We start from the raw sequence: 24,002 nt of genomic DNA, 5'->3' as shown, positions 1-24,002 counted from the left end.
CTAAAAATTTTAAATTTTATATTTTTCACTTGTCATTTCATTGTATTTTTCATTTTAGTAAATTAAAATTTCACATTTAATATGTAAGGTAATGTATATATGTAAGGTATTTATTAAAAAGGGTTTATATATATAATGTATTCAATATATTAAAGTCTCATTAATTTTAATATTTCAAAAAAAAAATCATTTTTCTTATAAATTCAAAATTTTCAAATTGTTAAAATTTTATATTTAATTTTTTTAAATAAACTCATGTAATACATGAGTCTCACACCTAGTATATATATATATATATATATATATATATATATATATATATATATATATATATATATATATCATTATTATATATAAAGACCTTAATTTTCTTAAAGCGCGTTCAGCGCGTGAGAAAGGTTTATAGAGAGCACGTTTGATAGAGATGGAATCGTCACACTGTTTCCATACATCGCCATTTATATTTCTTGCACCACTCAACTCTTCACGTCGATTGGGACTGGTTCTTATATCTTACCGCCTTTCAATATCTCCTTATCATTCAATAAGTCAATAATGTTCATCATCTTGTAAGCTAGGTTTTTTTCTTAACTTCAACATCCGACGAATATATTTTCTAATATCAATTTTGGTCGATCAAAGCAATCGTTGTCCTATTTATTTAGGGATTTTTATAATTTTTGTTATTTTTATAGTCATCACATACGCCAAATGCTCCATTCTCCTCCTCCGATGTTGTCAATGAATCTGCAAATTATCTCTCCATTTTCTCTACTTTTTTGATAGTTTTTTTCATGTTTTATGGAATTTAATGTTGTGATCTGATTATAATATTGATTATGATTATGATTTAGCGTTTACTTTGCAATTTTCGTACAATTTTAAGCAGTTTTTTAATGGTTTTCTTTATTGTTAGGGTTATTTGTTAAGTGAAATTTTTGTTTGTTATATATTCACATTTGGTATTTGTTTTGGATATTCTACTCCTCCCCAACATCGTACCCACTATTTGGTGAGAAAATGGCGCAAAAGAAGCGTATTTGATAAAGGATAAGAAGATGATTGAATGTAAGTTTTTTGTATTCCATCAAACTTACTGAAATATTATTTTTTAGAGCAAATTAATTGGAGGCACTTTTTGGAATTTTGATTTCCTTTAAAAAAATCAGTATCAGCCATCAAGAATCGACAAATTAATTCTTTTATCAACCATGTGTGTGAGACGCTTTTGACTTTCCAAAGTTAAGATAGAGAAAATCAATATCAACAATCGACAATTGCTCTTGGTCTCTTGTTTCTATCCGATGACAAAAGGTAAATTTGTTGTTATCTGCTTACACCTCTGTTACACCAATTGTAAGAGTTTTTTGTGGAAATTTATCATCTTGTTCTTCGATCTTTCTGTTACCTCTTCAACTCTCTTATTTTTTTTGTCTATAGCGATTTTATTAATGTATTTGTGATGGGTTTAAAATGTAGTGTTGAGTCTTAACACTTTGAATTCAACCTAACCTAACCTGAGGCATAAATCTTGTTTGTATGTGGTTACGTGTTTTTCACTTTTTGTTGTTTCTTGCGTTTGAACATTTCATTTGGTCAACATTTATATGTTTAATGGGTTGTGTGATTCATACATTGCAGTTGATGATAATGATAAAAAGAGAGGGACATTAGAACTCCAGTTTTGGAATAGGGATGGACCAAGTCTAGGATGAGAATCTTTAATGCAATTGTTTTGATCTTCTTAAAATATTTCAGTTTGCTCCTTTTAAATTGTTTTGTTTTGTGTAGTGTATGCTTATTGTTGCCTATGATGGTTTATAAATATACTTTAAGTATATACAAACAAAATAATGTAATCTGAGGCAAAGTTTTATGATATATTAGAAACAACATTGATTGAAATTGCTCATTAGGTTTTTGTTAATAAGAAGTGAATATGTTGTATTTATCTGATAAAGTTTATGATCGGTAGCAAATGGTTTAAAATAGACAGTGACATACATCTTCATCCCATTGGAGCATGACGATACTCAAATATTATCACTATCCAGGAGGAAAGTAAATCTTTTTTTAATTTCAAATTTTAAAATCATTGATCACTTTTTGTGTTTGATTCCATATGATTTATAATCATATTATTTACGGTTACTTCACAAGTTATTTTTTATTTTTATTTTTAACTTAAGGAGAGTTTAGATGTGCATTTTGGAAAAAATCTATTAATTTTTTTTTTATAAAAAATGCCTTCCCATTTTTTTAATTACATCTTGAAATTCTTTAGTGGTGTATGAGATTACTTTTTAACCTTAAAAGTCCTTTTTGTAAAAGTCATTTTTGACTTTAGCTTTTGAGGAGACAAAAGCCAAAAATTGTTTTTAAAAAATGTTTGGCTTAGCATTTCTTGACTTTTAAACGTTATTTACCTTTTAAGTGGCTAAAAGTCACAAAAACACAACATTTCATGACTTTCGAAAATCAAAATTTCATGGATTGCTCCCCTTTAGGCATCAAGCGGAAGCTCTAAAATTGATTTAACTGAAATCATTTTCTTTTATTTTCTTTTTCATTTTTGAATTATGCAGTTGGTTGTGATGGATATCTGAAATCGACACAAATTAAGATGTTTAAGTGTTCAACGTGATTTTCTTTACTTGAGATTATGTATGTTAGGTCAAAATTCCATAATGGAAGTGAGTTATGAACAAGCGAGGTTTGATGACTCTAATCCATACTCAAGGTTTTTCCATTTTGTCAAGTGCCCATATGCATTAATTATTTTTGGATTTAAGACGATAATTATTTTTCCCGTATAGTGTTTAGCTTTTGTGTGAGTTAATCTAGGTCTTACAATTTACAACAATAATATTCATTTTTTCATAGCCATTTGTATGCTATAGTATCCATTTTATCTATGTTTTTTTTTTTCTACTCTGCAAAATCTAGCTAGTTATAGCATTATACTTTTAAAATTTTTCTAATTACAAATTAAACTCACTCACTACATGCAAAGTTAATTTCAAGACATCGCTTAGCATTCTACATTAACTTTTTAAAATACTTAAATTACCTGACACTCGAAAAATCCACAAGCTAATCCACGGGCTGTGCTGAGCACGGGCCTCAAAACTTTTCTAGTATATATATATATATATATATATATATATATATATATATATATATATATATATATATATATATATATATATATATATATATATATATATATATTATCAAAATCCACAACGTATTTAATACTACTCTTTATGAATTTGAAAAAAAGAAAGTAAAATTGTTAAAAGCAAAGACGAACGGCAAAAATCGAACTGAAAACGAGAATGCAAAGACCGCAAAATGGACGGAAAGAGATTGCATGAGACCGGTCAAAACATAACCAAACTATTCTGGCACCGGTCCCCGCAACCCGAACAGTTTCAAAACTGAACCCAAACCGGACCAAAGTTTCTTTGTGCACCTTACTCGGGCCATTTAACAACCTAAGCTTGGGCTACTGAGAGCCCATTATTCATCTATATACTGAGCGGCGCTTATTAATGTCGTCGTGTTCATAAACCCTAGTTTTTTCAATTTTCCCACATTTCTGCGCAGGTTGCAAAATCCTCCGCCGCTGCTATGGTATTGTTCATTTGCCGGAACCCTAATCTCCATACAGGTTTCTTAATTTTCTTTTTCTAAAGCGTTTTTTTCGCGTCATGATACCAGGGTATAGATCTTGTTGCCGGTGGGAAGAGCAAGAGAACCAAAAGAAACTCCCCCAGATCCGATGATATCTACCTGAAGCTCCTTGTCAAGGTTCATACAAATACACTGCGCAGTTCTCCGCCTGTTTACATTTACATTTACACACGTTCAACCAAGATGCCGAAATATAAACGTTTTGTCTTATTTTTTATTTGATCAGCTCTACCGGTTTTTGGTAAGGAGGACAGGAAGCAACTTCAATGCTGTGATACTGAAGAGGCTCTTCATGAGCAAAGTCAATAAACCTCCGATATCCCTCTCTCGTCTGATTCGTTACATGTCTGGAAAGGTGCTTATTTTCAATTACTTCATATAGACATATATATCATTGCACTGTTAAAAAAATGTTATTTTACCACTTCATATTATTTCTTAAAGTATTCTGTTTTCATCTATCTTGAAAGGGCCTTGCTATGTTGACCGATATTTTTGCTAAAAAAATCTTACCCTACAATCAGGTAGAGATTTTAATGTAATCTAGTTCCCTTCAAACTATGCAACCGCCTTTCTTTGAATAGAGGGAGTATATGGAACTGATCTTAATAATGATAAAAGAATACTAGAACAATATAGTGTTCAAATGGTTGTAATATAGTATTAAGTTGTTGGGTTTTTGATTGGAGGTTTGTTTGTATCTGTAGGATGAGAAGATTGCTGTGATTGTGGGCACAGTGACAGACGATGTTAGGGTGCATGAAATCCCTTGTCTGAAGGTAACTGCACTGAGGTTCACTGAGACTGCAAGGGCAAGGATTGAGAAGGCAGGTGGAGAATGTTTGACATTTGATCAACTGGCTCTTCGAGCTCCTCTTGGACAGAACACGGTGTGTCATCTTTTTCTTTTTCTTATGATGTCTGTTTTTCCTTTTTTATGATAATCATTACTTGTGTAGCAGTTTGAACTATCGCACATGCACATGACTTTTTGTTTCACCCAACCAAACAAGGCACTCCTTATTGCTTGAAGGGATTTGCCTTAAAACATCCTGACTGCCATTTAATTTTCACAACTATATGCATCCTCAATGTACAATTGCCTATTTTCTTATGCATATTTTTTTACTGTCTGATATTGCAAACATGTGCACTAAACAAACACTTGTGTATCTTTAACAAATACACGTTTGCCTTTGTAACCTTTTGGTTTTTATTCAAGCATGGTATTGGTTATCTCTTTATGGTTTATAATCATGGGTTGCCATATACCTTACGGATGACCTTCCATAAACAAGTTTTATTTGTTGAATACTTTGGGGTTAGGTTTCTGGTTTCTGATGATGTGTGTGTTTTGGTTGGGTGGTTTAGGTTCTTCTTAGAGGTCCAAAGAATTCACGGGAAGCTGTGAGGCACTTTGGTAAGGCTCCTGGTGTACCACACAGCCACACCAAGCCTTATGTGAGATCAAAGGGAAGGAAGTTTGAGAAGGCCAGAGGTAGAAGAAACAGCAGGGGATTTAGAAACTAAGTCATCACCAGTCCCATGTTTTGTTTCCCTATGTTTTTGATTATATCTTTACTTCTTGTTTGTGTACTTGCTATTTTGACATCCATCTTTTTTCTTGTTAATGAAGTTAGAGATTTGGACTTGGATTTCTCCAAAATGTTAGCTGAGTGGGTTTTTATGATTCATGTTGCTATATTTGTTTGATCTGGTTTTGGCATAGAGTAGGAGGTTTTAATTGCAAGAACTATTGTTACTTTATACTTTGTGTTTCTAAGTAGTCAACCAAATTATGTTTTGTAGCTGTGATCATAGAGTGTTAGGTGTTGTTTGTTTTTTCAGAGGCAAAATGTCTGCAGTCTGCGGACCACATCTGTAGACCTTTTCAGTAGAAGAGATGGACCAAACGTCTGCGGTTTGAAAAAAGAAGACTGTTTGTTTTTTTAACATCTGCGGGCTATTAAAATAAACTGAAATCTAAATAAACTGATTTTTTTAAACTTCAAAGTGATTTTTTAATTTTTTTATGACTTTTTTTTATAAATAATCGACGAATCTATATCAACTTTTATGTATTATTGTATAAAAAATAAAAATAAAAATGATATAAATTAACGTATATATTTTATAAAAACCAATAACTTTGGTTGCAAAGCTATAAGTAACGTTATAATTAGTGATCAAAAAATTTGATACATAAATGGATGCAAATAAACTTTGATTTTTCAATTAAATCCATTAAAAAAGTATCATAAATATTTTCTCGAGAAATTGACGATATTGTATTAAATAATGTTTTACAAAATTTGGCAAAAAATATAATAATATATTATGATTTTTTTGTCATATTTATATAAACAACTTCAACGACTATTATTATAATAAATTTTTATTTATAAATTTATCAAAAATATAATGTTTGTATTGTCGAACGTTTTTTTAATTTTTGTAATTTTTTTTTTCAAATTGTTCATCATTAATAAAGTTGGAAAAAATATAAATTTAAAAAAATAAAAAAAAACTTGAAAAAGATAAAGATATATATGTTTTTTTAGGCTAGAAGATGTTTGAAGATGTTAGAAAACTCTGGTCCGCGTCTGCGCCAAGAAGAGGGCGCGCAGACATTTTTAGGTCTGCAGTCTTCAAAAAAACAAACAGTCTGCGAAGGCTAATGTCTGCACGTGGTCTGCGCGGCGCAGACAGAAGAGATCACACAGATATGCGGACAAAAAACAAACACTACCTTAAACTCGTACAAGTTGAAAAAGAGGCGACTTGGTTTTAAGCCTGACTTGGTTGAAGTTTACGAGTCCTTGTCTGACTCGTACTGAGTTGAGTTGACCTGTGAATCCGACAGGTCATATATCTCATGGGTAATCACGTGATCGGATGGGTAAACAAAAAGATGATGACAGTGAGAAGAAGAAGATGAGCATGAGTAGTAGCTTCCATCCAACAACAGATGGTGGATTTAGAGGATGAGCGAGGGGGACAACGATGAGCCGATGACTACTCGAAAGGCGAGAGGTTTGAATATTAAAAGCTAATCATACAAACAATAGACGTATGATGTTGACGACTTTCTGAAACACAAAGATATAGCCATGTCTTGATTTATAACCTAAATCTTTTGAATTAAGCATTAAAAGTTAAATATTCAAGTATATATAATAACTTCTAGCTAGTTAATTTGTAATGTTTAGTAAATATGTATTAATATTCAACAAATATTTATGTTTATTGTATCTTTATATATAATTTTTTTTAACATCATGACTCTTATGAGTCGAGTCATGATTAGAAAATTATCCTTTTCGAGTCACTAGTCGAGTCACTAGTCGAGTCACGAGTCGACAACTATGGCTGTGATGACCTCTAAAGTCTCCAGGTTTTTTACCTACTGACTCTTATTCTACAGTAGATGTTTTACATGGTATTCCCAGTTCATCAAAGGTTCCATGTTTCAAATTATTTAGTTATACATAAGATAAGAAATGAAGGGTAGTTGAAACAAATGTGTTAGGTTTGACTTTGTAAATACCGACATGTTGTACTAAAAAACAGGGTTGTAATAGAAGGCTGCAACTTTTGTTCCTAAAATTAAAGCTTAAAATACATGGTAAAAGGGTGTTTTTTTTTCATAAGAGAATCACATTGCAATATTTTGTTTTTACTGAATACAAAGTCGAGAGTGGGAAAGGTTATATATAGAGATGACTATGACCTAAGAATGACAGCTAGTGCTCCATCCCACTATATTTTATCAACATGGCAATGCCATACACAAAAATAATGTTATTCATTAGTGCTTTAAGGCTTAAGCCTTTAACCATTTTCTTCAAGGAAAATGAGCTCGACCAAATGTCAAACAAAAACACACTGAGTGATGCATGGCTTAGTTGGTTGCAACTTAGAACTTGGTAATGAAGTCGTAAATGTGGTTATTGATCTCTTGTGGTTTCTCTTGGTTGATAAAATGAGCGGCTCCTTCCATCACCACAATATTCTCCAATCCTGGTACCAATTCCTTGAATCCACCGCCATGTATGTACTCTTTTGTTCCTGGAAAGCTATACACCAGATCTAACTCCCCAACTATAAATTTCACCGGCACCATTATCTTAGATCCTGTCCATGTTGCACACAACTCCCAGTTTCTGCAAAAAAAACCCTAGTTAATTAATTATATATATATATATATATATATATATATATATATATATATATATATATATATATATATATATATATATATATATATATATAATTTACCTAGGTGTCAATGAAATATATATGTTGATTAATTAATTAATAACGTAGGTATGTACAGATCAAAACACCGATAATAATTTAATGGTCCGGCGAATCCTGTGGCATGATATTTGGATGCAAAGTAGTCGAGGTCTTGTTGAGTGAACCAAGAAGGTATGGTGTATGGAGGTGCATGTTGAAAGACGTTTGCAAAGTGTTTAGGCAACATTGGTGGGGTTGGATCTCGTTGGAAATACGATGATGCCAACAGTTTTTTGATATCAACTTTTGCAAACTCCGCTTCCCACCCAATTTCCTGTTCATATTAATTAATCCATATATACATTCATTTCTTCTGTTCTGGCATATAGTACGTACGTATGTGTAGTTACTAGTTACATTACAAACAACTTGTTGTGGGGTCGGAGACAATACAAGAATACAACAACTTGCATTTTTTTTTGTACCAAACAGCTAGCGAGCAAATAAAGTTAAAATGCAGACTTTCAAAGTCGTCCACTTTATGCGTTTTGAGTTGTTTAAAAGTATGTTTAAGATAATCTTAAGAAAACATCAGATCTTTGTACATACTTGGTTGGAATATGCATACACAAGATGATCATTAATCTAATAATTCTTATAATGTAAAAAAAGGAGTAAATAGTAATCGATCGATATGATGACCTGTAACCTGCAGATGTAGATGACCTGGAACCTGCAGATGTAGAAATCGTCACCAAAAGTGTGTCGCGTGAGGTCAACAGGTTTGACGGACGGATTCCTAGGTTTATAGACGACACTCATGTTAACCAAAGCCTTGATCCGGTCTGGCCGGAAAAGACACAGGTACCATGAGATTATAGCACCCCAGTCGTGACCCACCAGGAAAACCTTGTCCAACCCCAACGAGTCAAGTAAGCACACCAGGTCTCCGACGACGTGGAAGGCCATGTAGCTGGTGGAGGAAGGTGGTGCCTCCGAATCTCCAAAGCCACGAAGGTCAGGCGTGATGGCACGGTAGCCTTTAGAGGATATATACAGCATCTGGTGACGCCGTGTGTACCAGAGCTCCGGGAAGCCATGGACGAAAAGCACAACAGGGCCTTCTCCAATCTCAGCCACGTGCATGTTGATGCCATTTACTTTTATATTCTTATGTTGTATTTTCTCCATGTATATAGACATTTTGTTGTGGTTGCTCATGTTGTGTGGCGGGGCTTTATTATATAAGCTGGTTATAGCGTTGGTTTCTAGGCTTCCACAGTTCCATGGGTATTTCCATCCCTTGGCTTTTGGTGTAAAAAAGGAAGGGAAAGGTGTAATGTGGGTTTATGTCATAGATGGAAGCCATTGTTTGTTTTTTAATTTTACTAAATACTTTTGTTAAAAAAAGTATCATAAATAGGTAGGTAACAAACAATTAGACTCTGCTAAAAAATACCGTCTAAATAATGGTAATTTACTAATTTGTGAAGGTAAAGTTCAAGTTGATTACCTTTTGATAGTATTTTTATTTTTGAATAAACGCTTTTTGTAAAAAAGATAGTATTTTGTTATCAAGTGATATGACCCTTAAGTGGGTTAGCTTCCAAGAAGATAGAGTGAAGAAGAACGCACAACTTTGAATAATTTTCTGCAAGTTTTTTCCCAAATGAAATTACTAGACTTAAATAAGAAAATGCTACCTAAAATAAATTCACTTTATTAGAGAACATGTGTGATGGAAAGGAGATCACGCATGCTTGGAAAACTACTTCTTCCACTAACTAATTTTACATGTGCTTAATGTGATTGACTAATTCCTTTTGACCCTGCTGAAACTTTTATCTCAACAGCAGCTTTCAGCCCAGTTGTGGTCAATGGATCTTCCATGGGCTTGTGGTGTTGAGTTGAGTCCATGACTGTATCAATGCCCTCCTCTTGAGATGAGACCTTGTCCTCAAGGTCGGAGATGGTAACACCGACAGTTGAGGTCATGGTGGCCGGTGGCCGGTGGACGAAGCCCGCATATGGTAACTTGTTGGTTGTTAAATCGGAAGGATAAAGAGGGAATCGAGAAATCCGCCGTAATGGGGCCTAAAGAGTGGAGCCAAGCATAACCCAAAATAAGTTTTACATCGCACAAAGAAAAAGCGGTACCGGGAATGAGGTTTGATCTAAGGTGACAGGAACGTGAGGGCAATACCTGTGTTAATGTAATGGTTCACTGTTTCTGACAAGCACCGAGAATGGAGGCATTGGTTGGACTGTTAAGTTGAGAAATGAGGCGACGTGTGGCTGAATTAGGTTATGTGTACTGTCGGAGTCGACAAGAATGCTAACTTTGCAGTGTTTAATAAGATCGCTTAGTTTCATAGAGGTTGTGGTAGTCATCCCGAAAAAAAACAACCGGTGAAATAGAAAGAAAATGTGGAACAACGAGATTGTCGGTTAGCAATGGTAAGGTGGAATTTCTTGGAAGGTCTGGTGTATTGTCCATAATGAGTAAAATTTGAGGGGGGGGGGATTGCAACACTGTCCCGGTGTGTAACGTTCGGGGCAACGAAAACAAAGCCCGACAACGCGCCTTTGCTGCAGCTGATCCGAGGACAGGCGAGCGGTGGGCAGTGGTGCAGAGGCAGTTGGCTGGGCAGAAGTGATAGCGGTGGAAGCAGGTACTAAGACGGAGGAGCCGTTGGTGGGGGTCAGTAAAAGGGTCGGTGGTTGGAGGGACTCGACGTGGCTGATAGCAGCAGGGGAAGCGGAGGCGGTGAATTTTTCTCCCAAGAGTTTTGCTAAGCCGATTGCTTAGGTAAAGGAAGTAGGTTAAACATAGATAACTCATTTTAGATAGTTGATTATAGACCAGAAAAAATCAATTTAGCAATGCTTTTGGTTGCAACCCAACGACCATATTACTTAACCGTTCGAAATTCACGACATACTCGGTCACTGTGGTGGTTTGTTGGAGTTTGAACAAAGCAGCTTGGTGGTTCTCAAAAGACAATTAGCCAAGCGAAGTTCAAGAGCACGGGAAAACTCAGGCCACGAAGTGAGAATGTTGTTGTCGGCTAAGTATTTGTACCAACTTAGGGCCATGCAGTGGTGATGATACTGATCAGATTCACGATGTTTGTGGTGAGGGTGTTAAATCGGGTGTTAGGGGCGGTGGCAAGATGAAGAAGTGATTGAATGTAGTTCGGTGGATTCTCGTCAGTTTTGTATTCTGGTTTAGGAGGGATGTCAAGTGTCGTATCTTTCTGGGGAGGCATGGTTGGGAGATCGGGAATGAAAGCACCAAATGATATGACCCTTAAGTGAGTTAGCCTCCAAGAAGATAGAGCGAAAAAGAACACACAATACTTGGAGCAATTTTCTGCACATGTTTTTCCAAAATGAAATTACAAGACTTAAATAAGAAAATGCTGCCTAAACTAAATGCACTTTATTAGAGAACATGGGTGATGGAAAAGAGATCATGTATGCTCGGAAAACTACTTCTTCCACTAACTAATTTAACATGTGCTTAATGCGATCGACTAATTCCTTTTGACCCTCTTGGAGCTTTTTTCTCGACAATAACTTTTGGCCCATTTGTGGTCAATGGATCTTCCATGGGCTTGTGGTGTTGAGTTGAGTCCAGGACTGTATCATCAAGTTATGACATTAATATTTTAAAATATATTTTGTTGGATCGAACTCCAAGGAAAAGTCAAGACTTGTGTTGAATGATGAGAAATTCTACAGATCTGATCTGAAAACGAAGTAGATCTTTGAGATCTAAAATATGGCAAAACAGATCTGAAAAGGTCTTGGCAAAAGCCAAACAGATCTGAACTAAGGAATATATAGATGAATAGATCTAAACAAACCTTAGGTGGAAACACATCAGATCTGTTTAGATCTGGGCAAAAACGAGCTTGAAACCAACTGAGGCTTTTGCTACTTGCTCGAATTTGGGATGGCGCCAAATGATGCGACATCGACCTCCGGCAGGCCTCCTGGTCTTCTGCTGCGATGGAGATCTGGACATCACAGTGCAAACCCGTTAGAGCCGTCCCAGGGACTGTGCCCTCGAAGTGGACTCCGAAGGTCAAGTTAGATCAGCTAGAAGATCTGAGATGGTCCTCCATAGCTGGAGAGAACCATCTTGGTGCTAGTGGTGGTGTATGGTGGTTGACGGTGGCGGGTGGCGGCTGAGCCACCCGGCCGGAGTATAATGGCGGCTGAGCCATGGGGGAAGATCTAGTGGCGGCTGAACCACTTGGGAGAGAGTCCAGGGAAAGGTCCCTCTTTATGGAGGAGATACTATTCATTATATAGGGGACAATTAGGTCAGGCCTTGGGCCAGCCCAATTCAGGCCCAACTAGCAAGGAGTTGGGCAAGGCCGCCCGGAGGCACAGGGCGGGGCTGGCGGGCGCGCACCAGGAGAGGATGGCAAGGGAGTACCAGGCGAGGGAGCGCTTGGCCGAGCCGGTAGGAGAGTCCCCAGCAGGGCTGGCAAGGGAGTCCCCAACAAGGCTCGCAAGGGAACGTCAGGGCTGGCAGGAGCGCACCAGGCCATGCTGGCGCGCTAGAGCAGTCTAGACCATGTCAGTGGACCATATCTCATCAAGTGCCCCCAGCCTGGTGTTATTGGTACGCGGCCAATGACACCGGACTGGACTTAGTCGGATAAACCAACAGAAGAGTCCCCAGCGGGGATGGCAAGGGAGTTCCCCGCAAGGTTAGCAGGAGCGTGCCAGGCCAGGCTGGCGCGCTAGAGCATTCTGGGCCATGTTAATGGACCATATATCATCAAGTCCCCCCAGTCTGGTGTTATTGGTATGCGACCAATGATATCGGACTGGACTTAGTCATATAAACTGTGTGTCGTCAAGTCCCCCTAGTCTGATGCGATTGGGTTGCTGACAATCAGATCGGACTAGATAAAGCACCAAAGCATTTAAATAATAAAGAGAAATGACCGAACCTCGCCCACGAGAGCCGTGGGGTTGTGTGACGAGCCAAACACTGCTTGAGCTGACTTGATACTCCTTCATTGAGAGGAGTGCGAGTCGGTCGGTGAGATACAACGTAACCGTTGCTGCGATCATGCAGACCGAGGCTGCTAAAGAGTGTTACGCGACACTAATGTCGGTGGAATGTCGGACCGGGGTAGCTAAGAAGCGTAAGCTTTCCATTCAGTCCCTGAGACTGTTATCCGACGTGATTGTTGAGGCAAGAATAGCCATGTGAGATGGGATGTCACCAGTAACCATCTACATAGTCTGCATTAATAACCATCTTGAGGATCTTTCTTGCTCGGGCTACACCTAGCTGGATTGCGGCGTATCAACCCTATCCCCCCCCCTTTCTTATAGGAGGCGAGGAATAGATTCCGAGAGCTGGGCGACTAGGTTGCTAGCGAGGGTCACTTAGTAAAACTATTGTCGATAGCCAGACAACAGAATTCTTGAGGAACATGTAGTGAGGCTATAGGTAGGAGACATGCAGTGAGACTGTTGCCAAGAGCCAGGCAGCAGAGGTGCTAAGGGATAAGTGGTGAGGCTACAGGTAAGGTTGTGCAGCGAGACCATTTCCAAGAGCCAGGAAACAGAGATGTTGTGGGGTACGCGGCTAGGCTACAGGTCGGGTTACGCAGCAAGACCATTTCCGAGAGCCAGGAAACAGAGATGTTGTGGGGTACGTGGTTAGGATACAGGTCGTGTTACGCAACAAGACCGTTTTCGAGAGCCAGGAAACAGAGATGCTGTGGGGTACGCGGTTAGGCTACAGGTCGGGTAACGCAGCAAGACCGTTTCCGAGAGCCAGGAAACAGATATGTTGTGGAGTCGTAAGTAGCAGGGCCGCTGTCGGGATGAACTTCTTGCTGGAGAGTATCCTCACAATAGCAGGTTGTAATGCGGATAACACTTCATCGATCGTCCGAGCACGAGAGAGCCATGATGACTGTGAGATAGGAAACACCAAGATCATGGTGTTGGTCATAGAATAAGCTTGTGATGCGCGACTTATGATGTGCGACTTAGGAGAATAGCTTGGGCTTAGCAGCCAATGATCGTAGATACATCACGCGAGAGAGCATCATGTGGAATGGATCGGGCTTGGCTGCCAACGATCGTAGATAAATCACGCGGGAGAGCATCGCGTGGAATGGATCGGGCTTGGCTGCCAGCGATCATAGATAAATCACGCGGAAGAGCATCGCGTGAAATGGTCGGAGCATGTTGCTATAATGGAGTCAGGCTGAGAAGCCAGGCGACTCAAAGCGAGAGTACTGAACCTCGCATACGGAGCTTGCCGCTATAATGGAGTCGCGCTGAGAAGCCAGGAGACTCGGGGCGAGGGTACTGAACCTCACATGCGGAGCTTGCCGCTATAATGGAGTCGGGCTGAGAAGCCAGGCGACTCGAGGCGAGGGTATTGAGCCTCTCATGCAGAGCTTGCCGCTAATATGGAGTCGTGATGAGGAGCCAGGTGAATCGAGGCGTGGGTATTGAACCTCGCATGCGGAGCTTGCTGCTATAATGGAGTCGGGCTGGGAAGCCAGACGACTCAAGGCGAGGGTACTGAACCTCGTATACGGAGCTGGCCGCTATAATGGAGTCGGGTTGATAAGTCAGGCGACTCAAGGCAAGGGTGCTGAACCTTGCATGCGGAGCATGCCGTTATAATGGAGTCGGGCTGGGAAGCCAGGCGACTCTAGGCGAGGGTACTGGACCTCGCATGCGGAGCTTGCCGCTAGAGTGGAGTCGGGCTGAGAAGCTAGGCGACTCGAGGCGAGGGTACTGAACCTCGCATGATTGGGCGTAGCACCCAACAATCCATGTTTCTAGCTCGTGTTATCAGTATGGGTTAAAGCAGAATGGTACCTGATGCTCTGCTGCATCGCTAGTTGTACTGATAGTTGATGCCTCGGTGTCTTGGCTATCTGCGAAGAGCTATGTGGCGGTGCTACTTAGAGCTTGATAGTGTAGCTTTTGTTAGGAGGTGCACAACGAAACTGCTGTCAAGAACTGGTCAACAGGGCCGCTGAGAACTGGGCCTCGAGCTGCTAGCTATGGATGAGCAACATGACTACTGAGAGCTGGGCAACGAGCCTCCCAAGGGTTGAACTACGAGGCTGCCCTTTCGATCTAATGTCACCTCGGGAATACACTATCACGTACGGTATCAGCTCTTCATATACTTTAACTCTGCCCCTTTAGAATAAAAATCACTTCTGCATAGTGTTACGCAGCAAGACCATTTCCGAGAGCCAGGAAACAGAGATGTTGTGGGGTACGTGGTTAGGATACAGGTCGTGTTACGCAACAAGACCGTTTTCGAGAGCCAGGAAACAGAGATGTTGTGGGGTACGCGGTTAGGCTACAGGTCGGGTAACGCAGCAAGACCGTTTCCGAGAGCCAGGAAACAGATATGTTGTGGAGTCGTAAGTAGCAGGGCCGCTGTCGGGATGAACTTCTTGCTGGAGAGTATCCTCACAATAGCAGGTTGTAATGCAGATAACACTTCATCGATCGTCCGAGCACGAGAGAGCCATGATGACTGTGAGATAGGAAACACCAAGATCATGGTGTTGGTCATAGAATAAGCTTGTGATGCGCGACTTATGATGTGCGACTTAGGAGAATAGCTTGGGCTTAGCAGCCAATGATCGTAGATACATCACGCGAGAGAGCATCATGTGGAATGGATCGGGCTTGGATGCCAACGATCGTAGATAAATCACGCGGGAGAGCATCGCGTGGAATGGATCGGGCTTGGCTGCCAGCGATCATAGATAAATCACGCGGAAGAGCATCGCGTGAAATGGTCGGAGCATGTTGCTATAATGGAGTCGGGCTGAGAAGCCAGGCGACTCAAAGCGAGAGTACTGAACCTCGCATACGGAGCTTGCCGCTATAATGGAGTCGCGCTGAGAAGCCAGGAGACTCGGGGCGAGGGTACTGAACCTCACATGCGGAGCTTGCCGCTATAATGGAGTCGGGCTGAGAAGCCAGGCGACTCGAGGCGAGGGTATTGAGCCTCTCATGCAGAGCTTGCCGCTAATATGGAGTCGTGATGAGGAGCCAGGTGAATCGAGGCGTGGGTATTGAACCTCGCATGCGGAGCTTGCTGCTATAATGGAGTCGGGCTGGGAAGCCAGACGACTCAAGGCGAGGGTACTGAACCTCGTATACGGAGCTGGCCGCTATAATGGAGTCGGGCTGATAAGTCAGGCGACTCAAGGCAAGGGTGCTGAACCTTGCATGCGGAGCATGCCGTTATAATGGAGTCGGGCTGGGAAGCCAGGCGACTCTAGGCGAGGGTACTGGACCTCGCATGCGGAGCTTGCCGCTAGAGTGGAGTCGGGCTGAGAAGCTAGGCGACTCGAGGCGAGGGTACTGAACCTCGCATGATTGGGCGTAGCACCCAACAATCCATGTTTCTAGCTCGTGTTATCAGTATGGGTTAAAGCAGAATGGTACCTGATGCTCTGCTGCATCGCTAGTTGTACTGATAGTTGATGCCTCGGTGTCTTGGCTATCTGCGAAGAGCTATGTGGCGGTGCTACTTAGAGCTTGATAGTGTAGCTTTTGTTAGGAGGTGCACAACGAAACTGCTGTCAAGAACTGGTCAACAGGGCCGCTGAGAACTGGGCCTCGAGCTGCTAGCTATGGATGAGCAACATGACTACTGAGAGCTGGGCAACGAGCCTCCCAAGGGTTGAACTACGAGGCTGCCCTTTCGATCTAATGTCACCTCGGGAATACACTATCACGTACGGTATCAGCTCTTCATATACTTTAACTCTGCCCCTTTAGAATAAAAATCACTTCTGCATAGTGTTACGCAGCAAGACCATTTCCGAGAGCCAGGAAACAGAGATGTTGTGGGGTACGTGGTTAGGATACAGGTCGTGTTACGCAACAAGACCATTTTCGAGAGCCAGGAAACAGAGATGCTGTGGGGTACGCGGTTAGGCTACAGGTCGGGTAACGCAGCAAGACCGTTTCCGAGAGCCAGGAAACAGATATGTTGTGGAGTCGTAAGTAGCAGGGCCGCTGTCGGGATGAACTTCTTGCTGGAGAGTATCCTCACAATAGCAGGTTGTAATGCAGATAACACTTCATCGATCGTCCGAGCACGAGAGAGCCATGATGACTGTGAGATAGGAAACACCAAGATCATGGTGTTGGTCATAGAATAAGCTTGTGATGCGCGACTTATGATGTGCGACTTAGGAGAATAGCTTGGGCTTAGCAGCCAATGATCGTAGATACATCACGCGAGAGAGCATCATGTGGAATGGATCGGGCTTGGCTGCCAACGATCGTAGATAAATCACGCGGGAGAGCATCGCGTGGAATGGATCGGGCTTGGCTGCCAGCGATCATAGATAAATCACGCGGAAGAGCATCGCGTGAAATGGTCGGAGCATGTTGCTATAATGGAGTCGGGCTGAGAAGCCAGGCGACTCAAAGCGAGAGTACTGAACCTCGCATACGGAGCTTGCCGCTATAATGGAGTCGCGCTGAGAAGCCAGGAGACTCGGGGCGAGGGTACTGAACCTCACATGCGGAGCTTGCCGCTATAATGGAGTCGGGCTGAGAAGCCAGGCGACTCGAGGCGAGGGTATTGAGCCTCTCATGCAGAGCTTGCCGCTAATATGGAGTCGTGATGAGGAGCCAGGTGAATCGAGGCGTGGGTATTGAACCTCGCATGCGGAGCTTGCTGCTATAATGGAGTCGGGCTGGGAAGCCAGACGACTCAAGGCGAGGGTACTGAACCTCGTATACGGAGCTGGCCGCTATAATGGAGTCGGGCTGATAAGTCAGGCGACTCAAGGCAAGGGTGCTGAACCTTGCATGCGGAGCATGCCGTTATAATGGAGTCGGGCTGGGAAGCCAGGCGACTCTAGGCGAGGGTACTGGACCTCGCATGCGGAGCTTGCCGCTAGAGTGGAGTCGGGCTGAGAAGCTAGGCGACTCGAGGCGAGGGTACTGAACCTCGCATGATTGGGCGTAGCACCCAACAATCCATGTTTCTAGCTCGTGTTATCAGTATGGGTTAAAGCAGAATGGTACCTGATGCTCTGCTGCATCGCTAGTTGTACTGATAGTTGATGCCTCGGTGTCTTGGCTATCTGCGAAGAGCTATGTGGCGGTGCTACTTAGAGCTTGATAGTGTAGCTTTTGTTAGGAGGTGCACAACGAAACTGCTGTCAAGAACTGGTCAACAGGGCCGCTGAGAACTGGGCCTCGAGCTGCTAGCTATGGATGAGCAACATGACTACTGAGAGCTGGGCAACGAGCCTCCCAAGGGTTGAACTACGAGGCTGCCCTTTCGATCTAATGTCACCTCGGGAATACACTATCACGTACGGTATCAGCTCTTCATATACTTTAACTCTGCCCCTTTAGAATAAAAATCACTTCTGCATAGTGTCCTGCCAACCCTTCCCCCCCCCCCCCCCCCTTTTTTTTTTTCTTAGAAGAGGCGAAGAAAGGAAAGATGGATGTATAGCCACTGAAAGCTGAGATACATAGCTGCTGGAAAGAGCTAGGAGACCCAAGTACTAACAAAAATTGGGTAGGGCGGCTGCTGAAAGCTAAGCAGCGTGACTATTGATGACTGGGCTTCGCAGCTGCTGAGTTGGGTCTCGCCGCTGCTGAAGGCCGAGCTGTGCGACTACTGAGAATTGGGCAACAAGACTAGCGGGGGCCGGTCAACACGGCTGCTGATAGCCAGGAAACGCAGTTGCAGAGGGTTGTTTCAAAGTGCTTTACTAATAGTAGTGGTAGTAGCAATGTACTACTTACTCTTCTCCGTCCCATTTTTTTTTAAAATGCTGAGTGGTCCGGGTCGCTACGTATTTTTTGAAGATGTATCCCGTTGAGCGGAGCTTGCGGTGCACGAGCGTTGAGTGGCTGATTGGCTAGTTTATTCTTGCAAAGATTTAGGTCATTTTATTATTGAACTATCCCATGAAAAGTGTTTTCCAAATAAATATATAAGCCCATTTGGAGGTGAGTAGCCTGGTTCCTTTTTAGCCCATTTGAATTAAAAATTGGCTTAAGAAAATCCCACGGTGCTAAGATGAATTCAACAGCCCATATACGAATAAATGGGAAGCCCAAATCATGGTTTTGGTAGTCCATATCAAGTGATCAGCCCAACGCTGATTTTGTTTGAACTTTGAACGCATAACACTTGTGGCCCACCCTAGTTTCTCTTATCAGTTTGGGAAAAAGAAAAAGATCCTAGGTTTCTCATTGTTACGATCTCAGTAGGGAAACACACAACTGGAGGTAGTGACTCCTTCGTCGGGGACCGCTGGATACAGGGGCGTGGTGACTGAGGTCTGCGCATGTCTGGGTTGCATCGATCAAGAGGAGGCAGTCGGCCCGTGATTTTGGTTCAAGCTGTTGGTGGTGCCGATTGAAGGAACCGTAGGCAACTCTAGTGGTTTTCTCAGGTCTTTGGCGTGTTCATTGAATGAGGTGGTCGACTGGCGGCAGCGAATCGAGGAAGCGGGAGGCCCTGATCTCAATGGTGATCCAATGGCTTCGCCCTTCTCCCCCTGATGATGACGATAATTGATGGTGATGAAATTGATCGGTGAAGGCGACTATGAAGCGATGGCTTATGCTGTTGGGAGTTAACAGGTGATCCAACGATGGGAGAAACAACGGGTGTGATCGGCTAGAGTGGTATTGACTGGCGAAGCCTGCGGTGATGCTATGGCTCTGGCCGACGATGACTGTCTGAGAAAATAGAGGACTAGTGGTTTTTCTCTCTTGGGTCACCTATCTTGAAAGTGTTTGACAGGTGATGGTCGGGTTTAGCTTGCCTTCAAAATCGATTTGTTGGTTCATCATCGGAATTTGACAACTGTGGCAAAGGTCATAGCCTCGAGTTTTTCCGTCGATGATGGTTTGTTAAATCGTTTCTTGAAGACGATCGTAACAGGTGGTTTACGCAGGGGCCATGGTATGTTTATCAATCGGAGATGGTTTACAGATGTAGGAGATTTTCTAATGAGATTCGTTGACCAGAAAAGGAGATTGGAATAGTATTCGCGATTTCCGGGTGGAGGTCAGATCAATTTTTTGTCTATCTGTTGAGTTGCTGGTTTTGGCGACTAGTAAAGGAAGACTTTGCTATAGGATAACGGTGGTTGTGATAGCGAGCTGCTGCCGGAGCTAGTCTATCGGAGACCCTGTTGGATATCCGGAGAAAGCCAACGATTGTTGGGTTCCGACCAAGGTGGGACCCGAGCCCTCCTTTGACTTTTCGCTAGCTTTTAAGCATCTTTTAAAACATGTGGGCCCTTTGGCGCCTTTGTCTTGTAGCTTCATGTATACTCTTTTGAATACACGTTATAGTTATAGTTATCTTATCCCCCTTTTTTTATTATTATTTTTGAAACAGTAAACTGTAAGTGGCTGTGGTAAGTTTGAGGTTGTAAATCAGATCACGTTTGGAGGATTTGCGAAATGTATAAGCAACAAAGCTTCATATACAGACAATAGTCTTTAAAGAATGGGTTTGAGTAATGCCACCACACATATTGGTGATGTACAAGCAATATAGAATTTCTTACAACATAAATGTTTCAAGATATGGTAAAAGCTCAACTACAGTTGATTTTCCGATAACATAAAAACTTGTAAAAATTTATTTCTTTCTCCCATCAAGACTTCTCTTTTTCTGTTTTGGAAGAGTTTTATAAAATGTACAAGCTATACAGCTGAATGTACAAATGGTTGTTACAGAAAATGCATAACTGAAGAAGAGTTTGATAATGTATGAACAAGAGATAGGTAAAACTCATAAAAAACCTCACCATTTTAAACAAAAACGAATCTAATCAAGTGTTCTTATCATTAAACCTTCCTTACTCTTCAGTTTGCTCCACAGATCTAAAAATCTTTTGTTTCCCATCTCTAAGCTTCCATAGGAAGCATCAAATAAACATCTTGAATGAAGTTGAACATGAGAAATCAGGAACCAAAAACCGATTTTCTTGGTAATGAACAAACAAGAGAGGTAAATACTTGTAAAATATTGTTTGTTCTTCAACTTGCTGAGTAAAATTCGAAAGTATGAACAAAAATGAAGAAAAACTCGAATTTTTGATAACATGAACTTGATGAAATGAATAAAACTTGTAAAAACTTCTTTTCTTCTCCATCAAGTTGCTGAAATATTCATTCAAATATAAAAAAGAAAATAGATCCAAGATCTCTTTGCAAGCTTCATGAGCTGAAAACTTGAACAAATCTTGAGATCAGATCCTAAAAACGAAAACAAATTTGGAGATCTGAATTGAAAAACAAAAAATTCTACAGATCTGATCTGAAAACGAAGTAGATCTTTGAGATCTAAAATATGGCAAAACAGATCTGAAAAGGTCTTGGCAAAAGCCAAACAGATCTGAACTAAGGAATATAGAGATGAATAGATCTGAACAAACCTTAGGTGGAAACACATCAGATCTGTTCAGATCTGGGCAAAAACGAGCTTAAAACCAACTGAGGCTTTTGCTACTTGCTCGAATCCGGGATGGCGCCAAATGATGCGACATCGACCTCCGGCGGGCCTCCTGGTCTTCTGTTGCGGCGGAGATCTGGACATCACAGTGCAAACCTGTTAGAGCCGTCCCAGGGACTGTGCCCCGAGAGCGGACTTCGACGGTCAAGTTAGACCAGCTAGAAGATCTGAGATGGTCCTCCATAGTTGGAGAGAACCATCTTGGTGCTAGTAGTGGTGTATGGTGGCTGACGGCGGCGGGTGGCGGCTGAGCCACCTGACCGGAGTATAATGGCGGCTGAGCCATGGGGGAAGATCTAGTGGCGGCTGAACCATTTGGGAGAGAGTCTAGGGAAAGGTCCCTCTTTATGGAGGAGATACTATTCATTATATAGGGGACAATTAGGTCAGGCCTTGGGCCAGCCCAATTCAGGCCCAACTAGCAAGGAGCTGGGCAAGGCTGCCCGGAAGTGTCGGGCGGGGCTGGCGGGCGCGCACCAGGATAGGATGGCAAGGGAGTGCCAGGCGAGGGAGCGCCTGGCCGAGCCAGCAGGAGAGTCCCCAGCAGGGCTGGCAAGGGAGTCCCCAACAAAGCTCGGAAGGGAACGCCAGGGCTGGTAGGAGCGTACCAGGCCAAGATGGCGCGCTAGAGCAGTCTAGGCCATGCCAGTGGACCATATCTCATCAATGATGCCAACAGTTTTTTGGTATCAACTTTTGCAAACTCCTCTTCCCACCCAATTTCCTGTTCATATTAATTAATCCATATATATACATTCATTTCTTCTGTTCTGGCGTATAGTACGTACGTATGTGTAGTTACTAGTTACATTACAAACAACTTGTTGTGGGGTCGGAGACAACACAAGAATACAACAACTTGCATTTTTTTTTTGTACCAAACAGCTAGCGAGCAAATAAAGTTAAAATGCAGGCTTTCAAAGTCGTCCACTTTATGCGTTTTGAGTTTTTTAAAAGTATGTTTAAGATAATCTTAAGAAAACATCAGATCTTTGTACATACTTGGTTGGAATATGCATACACAAGATGATCATTAATCTAATAATTCTTATAATGTAAAAAAAGAGTAAATAGTAAAAGATCGATATGATGACCTGGAACCTGCAGATGTAGAAATCGTCACCAAAAGTGTGTCGTATGAGGTCTACAGGTTTGACAGAAGAATTCCTAGGTTTATAGACGACACTCATGTTAACCAAAGCCTTGATCCGGTCTGGCCGGAAAAGACACAGGTACCATGAGATTATAGCACCCCAGTCGTGACCCACCAGGAAAACCTTGTCCAACCCCAATGAGTCAAGCAAGCACACCAGGTCTCCGACGACGTGGAAGGCCGTGTAGCTGGTGGAGGAAGGTGGTGCCTCCGAATCTCCAAAGCCACGAAGGTCAGGCGTGATGGCACGGTAGCCTTTAGAGGATATATACAACATCTGGTGACGCGTGTACCAAAGCTCTGGGAAGCCATGGACGAAAAGCACAACAGGGCCTTCTCCGATCTCAGCCACGTGCATGTTGATGCCATTTACTTTTATATTCTTATGTTGTATTTTCTCCATGTCTATAGACATTTTGTTGTGGTTGCTCATGTTGTGTGGCGGGGCTTTATTTTATAAGCTGGTTATAACGTTGGTTTCTAGGCTTCCACAGTTCCATGGGTATTGCCATCCCTTGGCTTTTGGTGTAAAAAAGGAAGGGAAAGGTGTAATGTGGGTTTATGTCATAGATGGAAGCCATTGTTTGTTTTTTTAATTTTACTAAATACTTTTGTTAAAAAAAGTATCATAAATAGGTAGGTAACAAACAATTAGACTCTGCTAAAAAATACCGTCTAAATAATGGTAATTTACTAATTTGTGAAGGTAAAGTTCAAGTTGATTACCTTTTGATAGTATTTTTATTTTTGAATAAACGCTTTTTGTAAAAAAAGATAGTATTTGGTTATCAAGTGATATGACCCTTAAGTGGGTTAGCTTCCAAGAAGATAGAGTGAAGAAGAACACACAACTTTGACTAATTTTCTGCAAGTTTTTCCCAAATGAAATTACAAGACTTAAATAAGAAAATGCTACCTAAAATAAATTCACTTTATTAGAGAACATGTGTGATGCAAAGGAGATCATGCACGCTTGGAAAACTACTTCTTCCACTAACTAATTTTACATGTGCTTAATGTGATTGACAAATTCCTTTTGACCCTGTTGAAACTTTTATCTCGACAGCATCTTTCAGCCCAGTTCTGGTCAATGGATCTTCCATGGGATTGTGGTGTTGAGTTGAGTCCATGACTATATCAATGCCCTCCTCTTGAGCGAGACCTTGTCCTCAAGGTCGGAGATGGTAACACCGACAGTTGAGGTCATGGTGGCCGGTGGCCGGTGGACGAAGCCCGCATATGGTAACTTGTTGGTTGTTAAATCGGAAGGATAAAGAGGGAATCGAGAAATCCGCCGTAATGGGGCCTAAAGAGTGGAGCCAATCATAACCCAAAATAAGTTTTACATCGCACAAAGAAAAAGCGGTACCGGGA

The 24,002-nt window shown here is 41.5% G+C and overlaps 3 protein-coding genes and 1 non-coding gene across 4 annotated transcripts; 2 read left to right on the top strand and 2 right to left on the bottom strand.

Annotated features, from left to right (window-relative positions):
* The first annotated feature begins 1,801 nt into the window (after positions 1–1,801).
* Positions 1,802–1,872, top strand: LOC111892789 (small nucleolar RNA Z267). The gene has a single exon (XR_002850666.1). It is a non-coding gene; the product is annotated as a small nucleolar RNA Z267 (small nucleolar RNA).
* A 1,620-nt stretch (positions 1,873–3,492) lies between these two features.
* LOC111892783 (60S ribosomal protein L18-3) lies at positions 3,493–5,347 on the top strand. Its single transcript, XM_023888833.3, has 5 exons — positions 3,493–3,636; positions 3,724–3,813; positions 3,923–4,051; positions 4,404–4,586; positions 5,068–5,347. Exons 1-5 carry the CDS (start codon positions 3,634–3,636, stop codon positions 5,224–5,226), a joined length of 564 nt encoding a protein of 187 aa, XP_023744601.1. The 5' UTR covers positions 3,493–3,633; the 3' UTR covers positions 5,227–5,347.
* Positions 5,348–7,381: 2,034 nt separating this feature from the next.
* Positions 7,382–9,138, bottom strand: LOC111892782 (uncharacterized). The gene is made up of 3 exons (XM_023888831.3): positions 8,662–9,138; positions 8,031–8,269; positions 7,382–7,859 (listed from the first exon to the last, which is right to left on the bottom strand). The coding sequence occupies exons 1-3, from the start codon at positions 9,136–9,138 to the stop codon at positions 7,613–7,615; spliced, it is 963 nt and encodes a 320-aa protein (XP_023744599.1). The 3' UTR covers positions 7,382–7,612.
* A 13,221-nt stretch (positions 9,139–22,359) lies between these two features.
* On the bottom strand, positions 22,360–23,031 carry LOC111892785 (uncharacterized). The gene has a single exon (XM_042901984.1). It carries the CDS (start codon positions 23,029–23,031, stop codon positions 22,438–22,440), a length of 594 nt encoding a protein of 197 aa, XP_042757918.1. The 3' UTR covers positions 22,360–22,437.
* Positions 23,032–24,002: the final 971 nt, after the last annotated feature.

The sequence above is a fragment of the Lactuca sativa genome, chromosome 5 (assembly GCF_002870075.4).
Source record: "Lactuca sativa cultivar Salinas chromosome 5, Lsat_Salinas_v11, whole genome shotgun sequence".
Classification (NCBI taxonomy): domain Eukaryota; kingdom Viridiplantae; phylum Streptophyta; class Magnoliopsida; order Asterales; family Asteraceae; genus Lactuca; species Lactuca sativa.
Note: the sequence above shows the minus strand (reverse complement) of the source record. Positions and strands in the feature narration are given on the sequence as shown.